General features: G+C 30.3%; 1 protein-coding gene across 1 annotated transcript; it reads right to left on the bottom strand.

The window, feature by feature from the left end:
• Window positions 1-10,930: 10,930 nt before the first annotated feature.
• Window positions 10,931-18,285, bottom strand: LOC107450183 (uncharacterized). The gene is made up of 2 exons (XM_016065929.5): window positions 18,138-18,285; window positions 10,931-11,947 (listed from the first exon to the last, which is right to left on the bottom strand). Exons 1-2 carry the CDS (start codon window positions 18,147-18,149, stop codon window positions 11,045-11,047), a joined length of 915 nt encoding a protein of 304 aa, XP_015921415.3. The 5' UTR covers window positions 18,150-18,285; the 3' UTR covers window positions 10,931-11,044.
• Window positions 18,286-19,523: the final 1,238 nt, after the last annotated feature.

Genomic DNA, 19,523 nt, shown 5'->3' on the forward strand with positions numbered 1-19,523 from the left:
GATCGAGATTTGGAGTCGAAGAAAATGTTGTAGGAATCGGAAAAACGAGTCATTTGTTAAGAAAGAAGAAATATATGGACAAATATTTACCATTAGAACAAAAGCATTACTGAATTTGAAAATAGCGGGACAATTTTTTAAATTATAGATTTTCTAATTTATCCTATTTGATCGTTTTTGCTCCAATGTTAGAAAATTAATTAAAAAGTTATTCTAATGAATTCTATGCATCATTTGTAATTGTTTTCCAGTTCTAGAATATTCTTCAAAGAATCTTTATGGAATAAGATAATTATAAATGCCTGTGTGAGAAGTATTGTTATAATTGATACTGATTGCTCGTTTCTTAAAATGGTTTTTGTACAATTTCAATATTTTGTACAAATATATTTTGATGCATGAATATATTTGTTTATTTAAGAAACCGTTATGTTATAATAAGAAATGTAATTGTAAATAAAACACCTGTAACTCGAATCGTGCACATATAAATTGAATTTGTCATTTATTTGGCTTAATTATATAAAGTTTTTATTTTTTGAAGATTTAATGGTGTATAAATCGGAGATGAGCTCTCAGGAAAGGCCGACGCTAAAAATTTCAATGTCTTTGCAACTCTGCTTATAACAAGAAAAAAAATCTGAGCTAAATATTAGAATGGCACAGCGATTACGAAAAAATATTTCGAAATTATTTTAACTTTCTCAAAAATTGGAATGAAAACTTGGTTTCAAAAGTTTTATAAATTATTCCAAAAACTTTATCACATTTCAGTTCTTAAATAATTTCAGAATCGACATGATGCAGTTTAAACTTCTTAGATCTGCAGGAGGGATTTTCTTTGCTTGGGTACTTTTTAAATGTTGGCTTGCAACCAGTCTTTCTGCAATCTCAGTCAAGTCTGCAATTAAACCCATTGAAAACTATTAGATGTTTGGCAATCATTCCGATATGCAGGGTGTCCCAAAACCTATGGTATATACATTTCAGGGTGATGGAAAACAAATAGATAAGCACAAAATCACCATACAATCCATGGCCCAAGCGTAAGTCATAATGTGTTAGAGGGTGCGTTCCAGCGAACGCGATTCAGTTGTCTTTTTTCGCTCTGTGGATCACCGATGACATGGATGCGTTCTCAAATTATGAGAAAGTCGAGATGCATTACATGTACGCAGCTGTAGGTGGCAATTCAAGGGAAGCTAAACGATTGTACCGAGAGCGTTTTCCAACAAGACACTTTCTTGATGCAAGGACATTTCAACGACTGCATTAACACCTTTATAAAAGGGGTTCCTTTTGAAGTTGAATTTATGATACTATATGCGGCAGGAGTGTATATACGCCATTTGTAACGGGCGATATTGAGTATCGTATCAGCGAGAGGCCTGAATCTAATACACGGGTATTGTCTCAAGCCGTTCACGTTTCCTGTAATATGGTGTGGCGAGTGCTGTGAGATGAAGGAATGCATCCCTACCATGAGCAGAGAGTTCAGGGCATCAAACCATCGGATTATCAGGCTCATGTTACTTTTAAAGCGTGGTTTCTTACACTGCTAGAAATTTCTAGGAAAAAATGGTTAAATAACTATTTATTGAATGGTTATTTTACCATATTCAATCAGAACAGTCAAATAACCATACATAAAATGGTAATCAAGCTGCTAAGTTTGAGAAAAACCGTTTATTAGCTGTTTTCACCTAATACGGTTAAACAACCAGAATTTTATCGTACCAAACAGAACTACCTAATGAAGTTATTTAGTTCTTTGCAAACTACGTACATATTATAGCCGAGCGGGCATATCTGTCAATCTCATGACCGGCAGAATAGGAGTTCGAGTCCTAGTGTAGACACCACAATATTTCCTAAATTCCCTACAAAAAATGAAGAATTTCCAGTGTTCGGCACCCTCCAATGCCCATTACCATACGAAAAGTCGAGCTCCTATGTCTAGTTAAATAAGTAATTATTTTTTACGTTTTTGAAAAATGCTAGTTGTAAATAGTTAAAAAGCCGTATAGTTTTGTATTCATGGTTTTATAACCATACTTTTATAAATGGTTTTAAAACCATAAGGGAAAAGAATGTTCCTTACCGTAAACTTTATGGTTCATCAGACGGACAGACAGCTGCCAGTTATTTTACCATAATTTTGGAATGAAAATTTTAAGTGTGGTAAAACGGCTGTGGTCCCAGATTTTTGTGCACTTGTGTTGTTAACTGACGAATGCACATTCACACGTGAGTGTATTTTGAATATCCACAACTTTCATGTGTGTGCAACTGAAACACCGTACACAGTGCTTCCATGTTCATCCCGGCGACGTTTCGTTCTTGATGTTTGGGTCAGAATTGTGCACGATGTGATTGAGCCATATCTTCTCCCAACATGGAACCCATTTTAGTTGATGTGAGTAACGCTTTAGCTATCATGTATCAGATATGATGGATAGGCCGTAGTGATACAATCAACGGGTCGGCTCGCTCACCCGATTTGTCATTGCTTTTTCTTCTGAGGTCATATGAAGAGCCGCATCCATGGTGCCATAGATTCTGCTTAAGACCTTCCTGCTCTGATATTCGTAGCCGCATAGAGAGATTATTGGTGTATGGCGGCAACTTCCTCGACGGCGTGAAGTCTGTGTTAATGTTGCCGCAATTTCGAGCAGTTCCTGTGATAGGGGACTTAATGTTGCTTAACTTCATTTTGTTGAATAAAATGACTTTCTTCATTTTTTCTTCATTCCACCTCTGTCTGTCTTGTTCCCCCTCATAAACTGTGGATGAAAAGAGGATATAAAAGGGAAATCGCAGAATTTCATGCTGATTATAATATGAAATTTTAAGAATCCCCTTTCGCGTAATTCATGTCACGCTTAGAGGGAAGAAAGCGGTTTCTTGAAATTTTGACGAAATTGTGGAAATGTAATCAGTAGATTGAACATTTTTATAGTACTTGCCTTATAATTTTTTTCATGTTATTCATTAAAAAATTACAAATCTAATCATTATTATTGCTATGCTCATAAATGTCTTTAAAAATGAAATTTGTAATATGATTTTTGCACTTGTTTATTTTAGAGCTGCTATCGTATGTTCATATAATATAGAATCAGCCATTATTATTGGTTGAAAATTCAAACTGAAAGGTAAACTTCCTAATAGTTTAATAGTCTCCTCAATATTAAAATGTTATTTTTTTAATTTTCCCAAAAGTTTTAGTTAGATGCAGTACAAGATATACATATATATATATATATATATATATATATATATATATATATATATATATATATATATATATATATATATATATATATATATATATATATATATATATATATATATATATATATATATATATATATATATATAAATAAAATTTTACAAATGTCAACACAGTACGACGAGACGAAGTCACGCGTCGTACAGTTGTGCACGCACAGATGAAGCTTACAAGAAAGGTAGTTGAAAAAATGTTTTTGTTAGCACTTTTATAATAAAATTTAAATCACGATGTTGCAGAAACATATTTGTTATCATTTTTAGAATTTTCCTTCGTCCTAACATCTATAGAGTTGAGACTTATTGAGTTTTTTCCTAATTATTATACATTTGTTACATTTCTGCGACTGTGTGCAGGTTCTTAGAATTACAATTCTATTTGTTGCCATTTTGTAGAGCATCAAAGAGATTACAACTGCAATTCCAAGTAGAAGGTACCCTTTGTATACTTGCCTTAGCATAAGAAACCATTCTATGTGAATAATTTATACTTCGCATTTTTCTTATTATATTCGAAAAAGAACAGATATGAGTCAGCATCATGCGCGTGGCTTCATGGATATTTCCCTATGCAAACACTCAACACGTTTATTAGGAAATAGTTTGAGCATTAAAGGTACTTTTTTTTTTAAATTCAAAGAAAGTTTAACTGCATATCATGAAAATTTTTTTTTGAAATAATCATTTTACATTGTCAAGTGATTTTTTGTTCGAAGCCTAATATTTTCCATATTTGGATATTTTCATATATTTAATAATATTATTCATATATTTTCATAATATTTTCATATATTTTTATAATATTTTCATATATTTTCATAATATTTTCAATACTTGGATAATCCTCCCATCAGTTACAAATTTGCGATTTCAAAAGGATCCCGAATAAAATATCTGAAAACTTATACAGATGAAGACTGAAATGCTTCACTAATTAAATAAACATTTTTTAAACTATCTATGCATTTGTATCTTTAAAGCATTAATTAGTTAGTTAGGCTCAGATCGTCCAATTATCATCCTCATCAGGAGATCCTCATTTTATAGCGAAATATTTTATAATAATGTGAGGTACAAACTCAATGCAAACTTTATCGCATTTCCACTTAAGAAAGCACACCGCTCTGCTTTTTCTTTTTTGAATTTGTTGCTTTCTTCCGAAAAAGCTTTTGAATCTTAAATTAGATTTCATTCGGTTTACACAGTCGTAATCTCAGGCTTTCAGGTCGAAATCAAAATTTCCGTTTCCTCTTTTCTTTTATTTCCTTTCTTAAAGGGATAATAAAATAAGAAAACTTGTTCTAAAACACATTTTATTTTAGCCTTTAGCATTAGAAATTCGTATTTTTGGAAATATATTAAAAGTTTGTTTTAGAAGCAATAAACGAGATTGTATATTTTAATGTTATTTATAGTTAGATGCTGAACTGCACTTTGTTTTTAGTTTTTCTAGTTATATGTTCGTATATTCAGTCTTATGAAAAGTGACTTTATTAATTACGCACGCATTGACTAAAACAGAGGACTAAGTTTTTATTCTGATACTTGGTGGGAATTAGGAATGAGCTAAATTTTGTCAAGAAGATGGTTTCGGTGATAATTCATCCAATTTTGTTGGAAAAAAAAGATATAGTATCGTTCTTTTAGAGTAGAAATCTAATTTATGAAGATGACTACTCCATTAGTAAAGAAGTTAATGCACATACCTCAATCCAACTCCATGCTGATGGAACACTATGTAAGTACAGAAGAAATGATCCAAATTATAAGGTACATAATGGCACCTAAGGAAGATTATATAGGAACTTACAATGTAGGACTTTACGTGTGTAGGACCTAAGAACCCTATGTAAGACACCTAACACAGCTCCATAACACTGATCAAGGAATTTACTGATACAAATTTCGAAAATACGAATTTCGTTAACGGATAGGAAGATGTCCTTGAATTGGCCCAGACAGAGCAACCGATTCCTCTAAAATAAGTATTTTGCCACAAATGAGTAAAAAAAAAAAAAAAACTTGGATGATTTGGCTAGACATATTTATTAATATCCATTCAGTACAAGCTTTAGACATTTAAAATGAGTTGGTGGGGGGAAGTTAAAATGAATATTATTTGGTGCAAAAACGTTGCAGTGAACTTTTTTTAAAAAATTTTAGCCAGCAGAAGCACGCTTTTGAAGTGTGCTGAATCACTAGTGAGATAGATGCGATGAAAAACTTTAAAACCAGTTTGATTGTTCGCCTGTCGCTGTTTCTCCTCTTTTACATATTTTTATGCATGATAATTACATAAAAAATTATTTTCATTCATTTTTTTCATCTTATTTCAATTTGAAACATTTATTATAATATAAAAATGACCTTACCTAAATCGCGAAACCAAGACCATGAAAGAACTTTATATTGCATCAAATACTATATTGCATAATTTTATGCACATTTTTTCATAAACTTGCAAGTTGTTGATACCATATTTAATTTTACTTAATTGCAAATTTTCTCTTGTGTTCTCAATAAAAGAAAGAAAATCAGCATTAAATTTTTTTGGTAAAAAATGTAGAAAATACAAAGCTATAAATAACTCATTCCACAAATGTGCGTAATTTTTGGTTTCAAAAAATATAAAATTCCGCTCAGTACAATATAAGGGACTTATATGTTTATGTGTTTCTAACTTTTAACCTATTATTAGTGTTTTCAATAGTTCTTATTTTTCTACAAGAGTACAGTAAGACATTACACTCGTGTAAAATGCAACATATTAAACATTAAAATGAAAAGTTCAATATACGAGTAAAAAAAGGTAAAGTTGGTGATAAGTTTCACTATAATCAGAGCTAAATACTGAAAATAACTAATGAGTCCTATGGATACGAAATTCATTAAGAGTTTCTACTCAAATGAAATTTTCTGAATTGGCTCATTTGAAAAGTTCAAGGGTTTTAATCAAGCATCAGCAGTAACTTTGGCCCCGGAAATTAGAAAGACATGCGCTTCAAGTCATAAGAGATTCAATCTCAAATCTTGCAGGGAAAGTACAAAACTATCCTCCTAGTATAGGTATCTCTCTTCTAACTTTTACTTAATTTAATTAAACTTCAGAACCCGAGTTTACTGAGAGAGGTATTTTAATGAGAGAATCTCGTAGGAGTTTGTAATCTCTTATTTCTTATTCGAACAACTTTATCCCATTCAATTAGGAGATTGGAATCAACTGAAAAAATAATAATAACAAGAATTGTGTACGCAATTGAATTGAGCACAATATTGCACACAACACAAGCAGAATTTTTCAGCGATTTAGTGTGTGCTTTGTAACTTTAAAATTATAAAATTATAGGGTCTTAATGTTTATGAAAATAAAAAGTAACTTCGGACTCATTTTTGGTAGACCGAAACCTTGAATTTGTGATACTATTCTTGCTGATTTTAATTTCAACCCGAACTAGAATTTATTATCGGTTTGATAAACAGGTAAAAAGAATGTTTTTGAACACTCTATTCCAAAAATTATAGTGATAAGCTTATAACTTGAATCAGTTACTTTGGTTATTACATGCAATAACTGCAAACAATTTCGTGAACCTAGCTTAATTAATTTGTTATTAATTAAAAATTACTAAAAAAATCTTGTTTGATTTTATTGAATATTTCTGCAGTTATAGTGAGTAAGCTTACGGCAAAAAATTAGTTCTTTTTTATATAAATGTGAATATCTCCATGAATATTTAATCCTGGTTTACAAAGTTTTGTGCAGTTATTTTATATGATAATCATCTTATTTGACATGAGTTACAAGCTTATCGCCGTAATTTTTGACATAGGGTGTTCAAAAACGTTATTTTTTGTTCGTCATTTATTACCGGTCCCACAAACACCCAAAATTTAAAAACTTTATTGATATGCATGGGAAATCACATGGCATAAACAATTCCAAAGTTTCAAAAAAGCATTCTCTAAGCATTTTTTGAGAAATGTGAAAAAAATGAGGTGGCGTAGAAGTTTTTCCATAATTTTGTCCAACCCAATTTTGTTTTGCATATAGCAAAATGAAAATAAATCCTAAATTGAAAGCTTAAAGAAGAAAAAAGCATTTTAGAAGAGAAAGTTTAAGTGGAAAAAAAATGACCAAAATAATTTTTAAAGTAAACTATTAATCCAGGCTTTCTTTGTTCTGGCTAATTAAAGTCTCATCTCAGAATAAACTTTTTTTAAATTACTCTTCTCCGTTAAACAACTGCTGCTTTAGAGAGAATTTAATTTTCTGCTGTAGGCTTTGATTTAATTATTGAACGAACGGTAGGGAATTGACCTAAATGGTTATTCCGCTTTTTGTGTTGTTGTCACTTCTTCTGAACGTCAATGTGAAAATTAGATTAGTTCTGAATGTTCCCTTTGAAGAGATTTTCTTTTCTGTACTTAAATTTATATAAAAAAAGACACTACTGTTTTCAAACCCTGGAAATATTTCAAAAAGTTTTACCTGGGAAATTGTAACTTTAATATATGAAAGGCTAAAGGATGCGTGATGATAAGCTACATTTTCTAAGTGCTCAAGAGATCGTTTTCGGAGAAAAACATAACAATTTATACTTAAATCAAGCGTTTCTGAGTATTGTGTAGTTGTCTAGTGAAAATTTTGGAAACTTGTAATGTATCTAGTCTGAAATAAACCCGATGAGCAGTTTGGTGTAAATACGTTATCATTGGAAAAAAGAAGTCTATAATTCTATTACCTCATATGTATATACTGGGTACTTTCATTAATGACCAGCTACACTACACTTTTTTAGAATCCTTTTCAAGAAGGAAGTAATAGATACACACGCATTAGTGGTTGCAAATTAATACTCAAGTTGAAAAAAAAAACAAAATACAAAAGACTGAAAAAAATAAGAATTTGTTTGATTACCGAAGAAATAGACAGGGATAGGACAGGCATAGGACAGGTCTTATTGGAAGTCAGCAGAATTTCATTGTTTAATATAACTGATTTTGATGTTTTTTCTCGAACCAATATCACTATTGGGATAGCTCATTTTGAAAGAAATGATAATTTTGATAGTAAATTTCGATAGTAATTTTAATTTGGTACCTTCAATTTGTTTGATTTGTTTTAACATAATTTTCGGAAAGATAAGTGTCATTACGGATAAATGTAATAAAAATATCAGATACGTTATCAAAATAAAAGTTTTATCAGTCATTTTGAAATTTTCCTTTAAAGTTGTGAAGTTTCCATTTTCTCAAAATATTTGTTCTGTGTAAGAAACTTTTTGTTGCATTAATCGTATACGATTTGGTTGTACATGCATGGTATGAAATGCGATAGATTACGATTCAAAGTTGCGAATACGAATCACGTGAAAGTCTAGAAACGATTGAGTAATGTTATTGATTATAATATTGCATCGTTTATAAAAATTTATATATATTGTTCATTAAATAGTTGAGAAGAGATGTTATCTTACAAAGTATCCGGGTGAAGTTTTACGCATTGTATGTTATCCTGCAAATCTGAAGCGATTGTTGTTGATTTCCTTGGATTTTCTAATAAAGAAAGCCACTTCTCAAAATAAATTCTGCTCTACCATACGTAACAGAAGTCCAAATGGATGAGTGAAACAAGCAAATTGTGAATTTTTATTGAAAAATGTAGTTGGCTCGTTTTATATGGCAACAGGGGTTGCATTTATCTCTCTATTCTAAAAAAAAGTTTTTGCAGTTAATTTTGTCCCCTGAAAAACTTTTTAACTACGTGATGAAAATCTAAGATTAAGGAATCAATTCATTCAGAATCTTTCAGGGAAGACATTTAGGGCATTCAAATCTTTTACATAATTTTAAATTTTTATTTATTTTAGTTTTAAAGCACGATTTTGCAGTTAATAATGAAGAATAACCGCCGTTCACAACAGCCAATCACATGTCTGAAAACGGCAAGCTTGAAAAAGCGATTTACAAGTCTGAATTTTCTTTTTCAGAGATGCAACCAATCACAAAATAGTTAGAATTTCATTCTTCAGTTTTACAACATCTCAACTTATTTCGTATTGATATATTGATTAATCTGATTATTTGTTTTCCAAAACGTTAATTCGTAAGTTTAATCTGGTTTTAAATCTTAATTCGATTTGTTTGTTTACAAGTAATGCCTAAAAAGAAAAGACCTAACATTACTAAAAAGTCGCAACTCAATGCGAAAGCTAATCGAAAGTGGGAAAAACGTAAACTTCATAGTATAGAAGAAAATAATGCTCTTTTGTTTATACAGCCTAATGATGATTCAACTAACAAAAAAAAAGTTAAACTAACAAAGGTTGAGCTAAAAGAGAATGTGTGTAATTGCTACACAGTCGCAACAACATCGACTTTCATTTGCCCACATCAAACCAGACCTGTAAATACAGAAAATGTGGTTGGAATGCACACTGTACCAATTCGCTTTCGCAATGTTGACAATGATATGGACCAAAATCCTAATCCACCTATTTTAAAATCAAAACAACATGAGTTTGCTGGTAATTTATCGAAATTGTTACCTATCAAAGTGGTAAAACATAGTCTTGGCAAAATGTTTTCAAAATGCAGTTATTGTGGAGCTTTGAGATTTGCTTCTGCAAAAGGGCGCTCTGTTAATTCTTGCTGCCATAATGATAACATACATATACCTCCGCTGCATGAATATCCTTTATTTTTGAAAAACTTACTTCTTTCTGATGAGCAAGAAGCAAAATTATTTAGGCAAAATATCCGTGTATACAATTCATCATTTGCGTTTGCCACTTTTAGTGCATATTAAGATTATATCTGCACATTGATGTTAATTTCTGACAATTTTGGCTCATTTAGAGAACAAATAGGACATAGAAGGAACTGTAGTCAACGAAAAAAAGTGACATTGATATTGACACACTGCTTATTCTGCATTTAAGAAAATTAATTCTTTTCGATGATAACAGTTAATATTCAGTTTAATATTGAAATATATGAAATCAAAGCATTCTTGGTTTTGCGAAGCAAACCAAGCAAGAATTGCGAAGCAATTCTCCGGGGGTTGGCGAGCGTCAGCGAGCAGGGGGCGGAGCCCTCTAGTTGTTAAAGAAATCAAACCTGGTTGTTTTTCAATTTGAGATTACAACAATGACGTTACGAAAATTCCAGAATTCTCGATCAGTAGCATCGGCTCTAATTATATTTTGCAAGTACTGATTAAAATTGTTTTTGTAATTGTATCCTTTAATTGATAAATTTTTACTCATTTTGCAATAGCGTTGCCCTATTGTTCAATTTTGCCATGTAGGCACCATTGCTTAAATTATAATATCAGAAAACAAAGTAAAACTTATCGGGGAATGATTTTAAAATAGAGGAATTTTGTCATAAAAAACATAAAATAGTAAAACACAAAAATTTAACGATAAATTAAGTAATGAATTCTTTTTTTTTGTTTCTAAATTATTCTTATTGATTTTAGAGAGTACCAAAATAAATAAATTAAATGAAATTTAAAAACTTAAAAGATTTATTTAAAATATAAACACGAATAAATAAAAGTAGAATAAAAATGTAGAAAAGATAATTTGTCGTCATTTTTACATCGTTTTTTCTTATAAGTCTCTAAAATAAGGGAATAATATTTCAGTATTTAGGAACACTCCAGCTTTTTCCCTGTAATCCATAAAATTTGTTCTCCACCAACAAAATATTGTTCTCCCAATTAAAAAAAATATACCATCTAGTGTCTTCAAGATGTCCTGTCTATGATTGGAAAAAATTCAGCAGCCGGGTCATCATATACTTCACGTCCCCCATTACGTCTGTTCGGATAATTTCCGGATCTAGGTGGGTCTTTATCTGTTGGAGGAAAGATTCCTCTTCGTGGAACTCCCCCTGCATTTTCAGGCATGAATTCTCCTGGAACAAATCTTCTTGGCAAAATATTATTAGGATTCATTCCGGGTACAAACGAACCAGGCTGAACTGGTCCTGGAATTCCACCGAATCCATTTGATCCACCTGGGTTTCCAAACTTATTTGGATTATTTAAGAATACTCCTGGTTCATCAGGAGATCCGAAAGTATTGGGTCCTTCTGGTGGATTAAATACACCGGGCTGCCCATAGATGTTTGGATTACCTGGTTGTCCAAAAACTCCTGGATTACCTGGCTGTCCATAAATTCCAGGATTATTTGGATGTCCGTAGACTCCAGGATTACCTGGTTGACCATAGACTCCAGGGTTTCCAGGAAATCCAAAAACAGTCGGATTTACACCTGGGCTGCCTGGTTGCGCTAGATCAGGATGTCCATTTGGTCCACCAAATGTTCCAGGGAAACCAGGCTGTCCAAATACGCCAGGTGTTCCCGGTTGTCCGAATGTCCATGGGGTACCTGGTTGATTGAATATTCCCGGTCTATTTGGAGGTCCAAAAGGGTTTGGTCCACTTGGAGGTCCGTATCCTGGTTGACCCCTTGGCTGATTTCCACCAACATTTATGAGCACCGCATCAGGCTCATTGTGTGGTGGCATTTGCTTTCCAATTCTAACAGAAATTTCTGGATTGAAATAACCATATAAAACACCTTTGTATGTAGGAAATGATGAAGAGACCTTCAGAAATACAGCAAGAAGGAGCCATTTTACAACCTGAAAGAATTAGGAGTATTATAATAATTATGCAAGTAAAGTAAATAAAAAACAGAATTGTTATGTGTGTAAAGAAAAAAAAATAACCAATGACAGTTTAAAACTAATTTATTCCACATCACAAATATGTATATAATTACTGTGTGTCAAAATTAATTTTAGAAGAGTTATACATTTTGATGAACATTACAATAATGAAACAAAATTAATTTTCGTAGCCAGTAGTTCTAAATAGGTAAAACAGTTTTAGAGAAAATGAAAAAAAAAATACATTGTGGTCTTTATTTGTAGGAATAATAAATGCTAATGTTTGAATTTCTCAGAAATTCTAATTTTTAATGCTAATGCTAGTTAATAAGCTAAAATATAGTGGGCAGTTGATTATTACGAAATAATCTATCGCTCGATTATTGAAATTAGTTTAGGAAAACAATAACATTAAATTGGTTATCAATACGAAGTCGATTACCGAATTTTCCTAATTTTTCTAAGCCCTTGAGGGAAGAACAGAGAGAAGTAGAGTATTGGCTGAAACTTAGTGCAATATCGTTAAATAGCAAGAAGAGGTATGAAAACGTATTCAAGGTTAGCTTATAACTGTCAGATTTTACTCGATCCCTGTACCACAGAATAGTGGCTCGCAAAAGGTGTTCCGCGGAATCCCAGGGCTCCGTGAAAGATATTCAGGAGTTCAGAAAGTTGAACTTATTTGGAATGTGCAAAAATCTACAATGAAAAGGTAACAAGAACATCCTTCCTGTAACATTTCAGGATTGACCAATCCTGAAATTATTCGGAAACCACGCGCCATTGCAGAAAATATAATTAAAATATGTATGACATCTACAGTACTCGGAGAAAATGCAGAAAAGAAAGTTTCTTTATAGATTGTTGAATAACCAATTTCTATACTCATGTTTAATGTTGAACTTTGTTGTATAACGATGATTTTTTAGCCAATATATTCGATAAACTAAAGTGGGGGATCCACAAAAAAATAAGTAGATCAATTAGGGTTCTATCGCCGAAAAAAATTGGAAAAGCCGATGAGTGGCTGCTTATAAATGACAACATATCTTATTTTTCAATATCTTTAGATTCTACCATCAGTTTTGTTACAAAATGTCAAATTTCATCGAATTTCCCTACTCTCCCTTGTTGCAGGTCACGCTTTAACATTATTCTACATGTAATTCAGAAGCAAAGTACGACGTTATGAAGCATATTTCAGATTTTTTGTTAAGCTTTTAACTTCTGTATTTAAATGTTATTTATGTGCATATTAATCACTCATGATAAGAAGAAATTAAGTTATCAAACAAAAGCATTATTAATAGTAATTAACTATAAATATAAAAGAGTAATTGAAAAAAGTGGTATTTAAATTTTAAATTGAATTTGCTTTATTTAGTTATTACTTTCATTTCATTCTTGATAATTGTTCGAATTATGTGAAAATGGTTCGCGTTATTTTTTCTTAAGAATGTAAATGTTCAAGATTTCCTCTTAAGAAGAATTCATCTAAACCGTGCTAAATATATATTTTTTGCTATAAAAAATAGAATCAGAAAAAAAAATCAACAGAAGAAAACAGTCGCATTCATTTCGGTAGCAATCACTTTATCAACAGACCATTTCATTGACACGACTTCATCGACAGATCATTTCATTGACTAGGTCATTTCGTCGACAGGTCATTTCAGTCGACTGGGTCGCTTCGTTGATAGTGCCATTTTGTCGACAGAGTTGTTCCGTCGACTGGGTCTTCGTCGATAGGATCGTTTCGACTACAAGTCATTTCGTCGACAAAGGGTTGTCTCGTTAACAGCGATATTTCATTGACTTGTCTTTTCAAATGTAGGGCCGTTTCCTCGGCATACTTAATTTTGAAATTATTTTTAGGGTTTGTTAGGTTGCGCATTCCGTCATTTGTCGTATTTGTCGTTTATTTTTATGTATGTTTAAACTCAAAACTAGTTGAACATTTTTAAAAGTGTTAAATCTTTCTTGATCTTAGTAAGAAATTCAGATGGAGATTTTAATAAGTGATGACATTTTTAAGCAACTAACACAAGATTATTATAATTTGAAGTGAATTTACTCGAAATGTTTACATTAGCTGTTTTTAAAGAGTTTATATTATTTTTCAAAATGCTTATATTAACTATTTTAAATTTACGTAAAGACTTCTGAAAAAATTTCAGCACTAAGGTTTAAAAGAAAAAAACCCAGCAAACTCTAGAAATTCTTTAATGTTTAAACACAAAATTCCACCATTTTTATTAAGGAAATCTAAAGGAATTTTCCTTAAGAATTCTTAAGGAAAGAATAACACAACAAAAACTTTTCTTTTTATTAATAAAACTGCGGTATTTTGAATCAAAACGCTTAAGGAATTTTAGAGTTTTTTTTAAAGGTTTTGTGCTCTCTTTTTTATTTGGGTAAAATATTGCTACATTACTCTTGATATTAAGTTAGATATTTAATTTTTCATAGCTCTCTAAATTAAGTTAAGCACAGGGACCCAATGGTGTACTGAAGAGAGAATGAGCTCATTGAGTGTTTCTTGCATATTTTTGAAAAATTTCATAATGTAGGAAAAATAAAAGCACTTTTTTTCTTCTCTAAAAAGTACTCGAAAGCAAAAATATTTTGGTCATAGCTGTAGAAATATGCCTTTTATGGTCAAAGCTTTAAAACATTTTATTGCATTGAAGAACACGCAATAGAAGACACTAAGTAATTATAAAAATAATGTTGACTTTCAGTGAAAATGTTGTGCATTTTAAAATTAAAAGTAGTAATTTTTTTAAACTTCATTAACGTAGAACAGAATTTTAAAGCAATGAGTTTAGTTGTGTATCATAATAATGGAACGTCATACTATAATATCGATCAACAAATCTGCTTCAAACTTTAAACTTAGTAATGCACTAATCTCCTGTATTTGTTATTTGTTATGTTTTGTATCAGAAAGAAAATTCATAACGTTATTATGCTTCTACAAACTTATAAACATTAATCATAAAAATTTTACATATTCGTGTTTTAATGAGTTAAAGAACATAATTTTCTTTAAATGAATTCATTCGTACCAATATAATAACTCAACAAATCAATGTAATCAATCAACTTTAATTAAAGTTATGTCTCATATGGTGTTAAATTATTACATTTCTCTCAAGAGTTAGCAATGTGTACTTCTTTCCATATTTTACATGAAAATATTTTTCTTGGATTTTATTAGCCTAATAATTTATTTTTAATTCATTTCTTTTGATTCCATTTCCTGCAAGAGACTTCATTTGGCGAAATCTCGTTTATTATTTTTTTTAAAAGAGATTATTTGTACTAAAATATTTAAAGTGACGCTGTTTTGAGTGTTCAATCTTACGTTACATTTTATTTTTCGTAACAAAAGCTTTCACATTTAGAAAGTTGAAAATAAGGTACAGGGAGTGTGATGAAATTTGACATTCGATTATTAGTTCGGAAATTATTAACTGTTAAGCTTGTGACAAATACCTACTTTTCAAATCACATAAATGCAAATGCAAAGTTAAACTTAATGAAGGAGCCCTTTTTTTCATGAATTAGTATTTTTTTCCCTTCAAAATTTCAACTTGTGTCAAAGTTATAGCAATTTTAGGTACTTTTTTTCTTGAACTTTTCCTGCGCACTTAAAAGACTTGAATAATTTAGGGTTACAAAAATGTTCAAGGGGTTAAACAGAATGAAAAATAACATTTGACGATTAGTTTGGGTATTATTATGTGCTTAATTTGTCTTAAAAATATTATGAGGGTCACTCTGAAACTCACAGAAATGTAACTGCGCAGTTAAAATTTACGTGACGAACGGGCTATTTTTAATTGTAAACGTAAGTTTTTTTTCAAAAGTCCAATTTGTCTTTGCAATTCTTTTTTACGTTATCTTGACTCACTTTTTTGCTCTAAATTTGGACTATTTATCCATTGTTATCAGGAAATTTATTTATCGTTCTTGAGATTTCTAATCTAAAGTGTTAAAGCAACAAAAACAAAATGAAGGGACAGAAATTATTTATTGCCAGATATAAATCTTAACATTTAGTTGAATTTTAAAAAAAATAATTCAAGAGAAATAAAAACCGTTTTCTAATTTAACATGAGATAAGCCTCGTTGATGAGTAAATTTACTACTTACTAATTTTGTATTGAGTTACAAAATCTGTATTTCTGAGTTAAATTTTTTTTCCAACTACAGTTGATTTATTTTTAAATACACTCATTTCCTTACGATTAATATATTAATAAAATGGTCTTACCTTAAGCTACAACAGTTGTATATTTTATCTATAAAATGTTAGGCGTTTCTGTAAAAAAGGGGGACTTTTATGGAGGACGAAAAATGGTGAATGAGAAGCAGTTATGGGAATTGGTGAGAGGGCTTCCTAGTAGAGTAAAAAAATTATGTCAACAGTGTTACCTACTTAAATAAATAAATGTATATGTCGCAAGTTATATTACTATTTAAATACAGCATATAAATTTTTGTAGATAAATTTCGCAAAATTATGATTACGTATGCAATAACTTTAACATTTCTAAAGAAAGTGTATCTCAAAGTCTCGGTAATAACAATCAGATTATGCAAGTGCATCTCATTATCTTCAATAATAATTTGTTAGATTTTCTTTTACATTTCTGTGATTAAATTGCAAACAGTAATTAGGAATGCAAAATTTTCAGAAGCACGTTCAGTCGTACAAGTTTGTTTAGTAAAATTATCAAAATACAAATAAATATAAGGTTTGGATAATATTTTCGACACTGTTGTTTTACTTTAGTTAAAAGTGTTGTTTCACCTTTTTTTTGACAATAAAAATTATTCACTGCTCATTTTTCTAGAGTAAGTTTAAATTTTAAATTATTCTTTCTTTGGAATTTATTTTAAAAAGCATCTACTCTACACTGCATAAGTTAAGCGTCAGTTGAAATCATCTATTGAAGAAAATATTTGGCTTCTTAATAATAAATATAAATATATACCTATGCTTAATATATAAACAAGCTATTTCTATTATAATACATGGGGAATCTATTGTATTATAATCATGGTATTATAGGTATATAATTCTATTATAATCATGGAATTTTTTTCACTGAAAGTGAACACATTCTCATCATTTAAATTATCCGCTTCCACAGTAAATCCCATTTAGAAATAATCAAAATCAATCCTTCTCTTAAAAAAAGGTTGCGATCATTTTGCTTTGTTTGAAGAATTTGGAATATCTCCAGAGTTTTTTAGTTATTCCGACTGGCATTCAGACTTATTGCAATGTACCTACTGATTCTTAGGCTGATAATAAAATAAATTATTCAAAACTCAGATAGCTTGGCTTATGTTAACTTTTTTACAATCAGTCCCAGAGAAATGAATACTGATTTGAATAAGCTGCGAGAAGCAAAGGATTATTAAAAGGTAATTCAAACAAAAAGAATAATTTAAAATTTAAACTAGCACCAGTGTGAAGTAGTTGTGAATCATTTCAACTCTTAAAATAAAGATAAAAAGAACGTTTTTTCTTTAATTTTCTTATAAAGCACCAAATAAATATAAGTGAGTTAATTCTGTAAATTTTTCATTGCTTTCAGCCTAAACAGATTTAGACTGATTGAAAATCCTTAACTTATTTTATAATCAGCCTAAAGGCATATGAGCTGATTGTAATAAACCTAAAATACTTAAAACCAGACAGTATAGAAAAGTAATGGAGACTTTTCCAATCAGCATGGAGCACTGCAAAACGACGGCAAACTGCCAAATAGCCGGATTTTCCAATTACCATACGGTAATTACACTCTTAAAAATTTCGTAGCGTGATGAACTATGATTACATTTGTTGCAATCTTATTAATTGGTTGCCATTCTGAGCAAATCTTGATGATACGATAGTATAGGGTCCAACTTAAGTGGAAACTGTTGGTTCTATTTAACACCTTAATCAAATTTACAGTAAATTTGTACCTTGTTGTACTACAACGTCGAACCAGTTTTTCTGACCGTTTCCCACTATATATCAACTCACAATAGTGCGCTATTAAAATCAAATCAAATGAATGATCCACCAAAATAATGCTAATTTATTTAAAAAAAAAATACGCCACCCTTTCATTCAATAAAAGAAAATTCAAATCTTACTTACTTGAAATTTCATTACGAGGCGTTGGAAGAGAGGCACTCGATATTATCATGTTGTTCTGTGGTAGTAGTCTTTTTTTATAAGCCCTTTTCCCTTTGTTTCCTCTCTTTGTTGACAAGTTCGTTGATGTCACATTTCAAGGAACAAAACCGCCCGACCGTAATGATTAGGACAACAAATACTTCAGAAAAAAGCGAAATCATCCTCCCTTCCTTCCGTAGTTTATTTCTCCAATATTTTCTTACCCCCCTCTCCCCACACAGCCATATTTTTTGACCCATTGCGTTCTTTGAACTTCAAGATTCCGAAAACTATGAGATTATTTGGAATCGTAAATTTCCCTCCTCGCATCCGAAGAAAAATTTTGATTCTAAGAGCTTTCATAAAAATTCTACTAACAAGTAAGGTATTTCTGAAGGTGAAGGATAATAACCCCAACACTTTTATTTTTATTATTTTTTTGTGGTTACGTTTGTTGACCTCCTGAATAGCCAACAAACTTTTCTTTTTGTAATCAAAAAAATACTTTCGTTTTTTAAGGGGAGAATGGATCTTGAAAGTCTTAAAAACAAAATTTTTATTTCAAATATCTAATAATATGTATTTACATGCTAGAATTTTAATTATTCTAAAAAACCATATTCAAGGTAATTTATATACAAAGTTTTCTATAAAAAAGAAATTTAAAGAGATATTAATGAATGACAGTAATTAATTGCTCATAATATCCCTAAAGTTGCAAGAGTTTAGAATAAATTAATTTTTTTTTCTCATATAAGGCCTAAAATAAATGGCACACGTAACGATTTCAACATTTATATCTTAAAATGCACACTTTAAATTAAAAAAAAACATTTTTTTTCATAAAATGCTATTAAAATTCTACCACTTACTTTTATTTATGTAAGCATACATTTTTGAAATCATTTTGCGTGACATATGCTCCAAATTTTAATTTTGAAAAAATGTTTTAAAAGTTAAAATAATTTTTTATAATTTATAGAGCGAAGGACTTTTTTCTTTTAATTCGATGCTATTAAATAATGCTATATAAATAATGCGATGCTATATAAGTATACGATATAATAATATACGATGCTATATAAATAATGTATTCGGGACATCTTTAAATTAATTTCTTATTGAATTTTGATATTTTATGGATGCATGGATGAAACACACGGAAGTTAAATACAATCAGTAATATACGTAATAATAAACTAATAATAAATATGCCCTGATTTAGCAGGATCTATTTTTAAGAAATATTAAATAAAGACTCTTCATCCTTCTATTAAATTTTCAGATGCATTTATGTCGTCTAATTACTTATAATATAAACAGTTAAGGAAAATAGTTTAATATTCATGTAAAAAAAAATTTGTTCCT

Source organism: Parasteatoda tepidariorum, chromosome 1 (genome assembly GCF_982258835.1).
Source record: "Parasteatoda tepidariorum strain Cologne lab strain chromosome 1, Ptep-v5.0, whole genome shotgun sequence".
NCBI classification, from domain to species: Eukaryota; Metazoa; Arthropoda; class Arachnida; order Araneae; family Theridiidae; genus Parasteatoda; species Parasteatoda tepidariorum.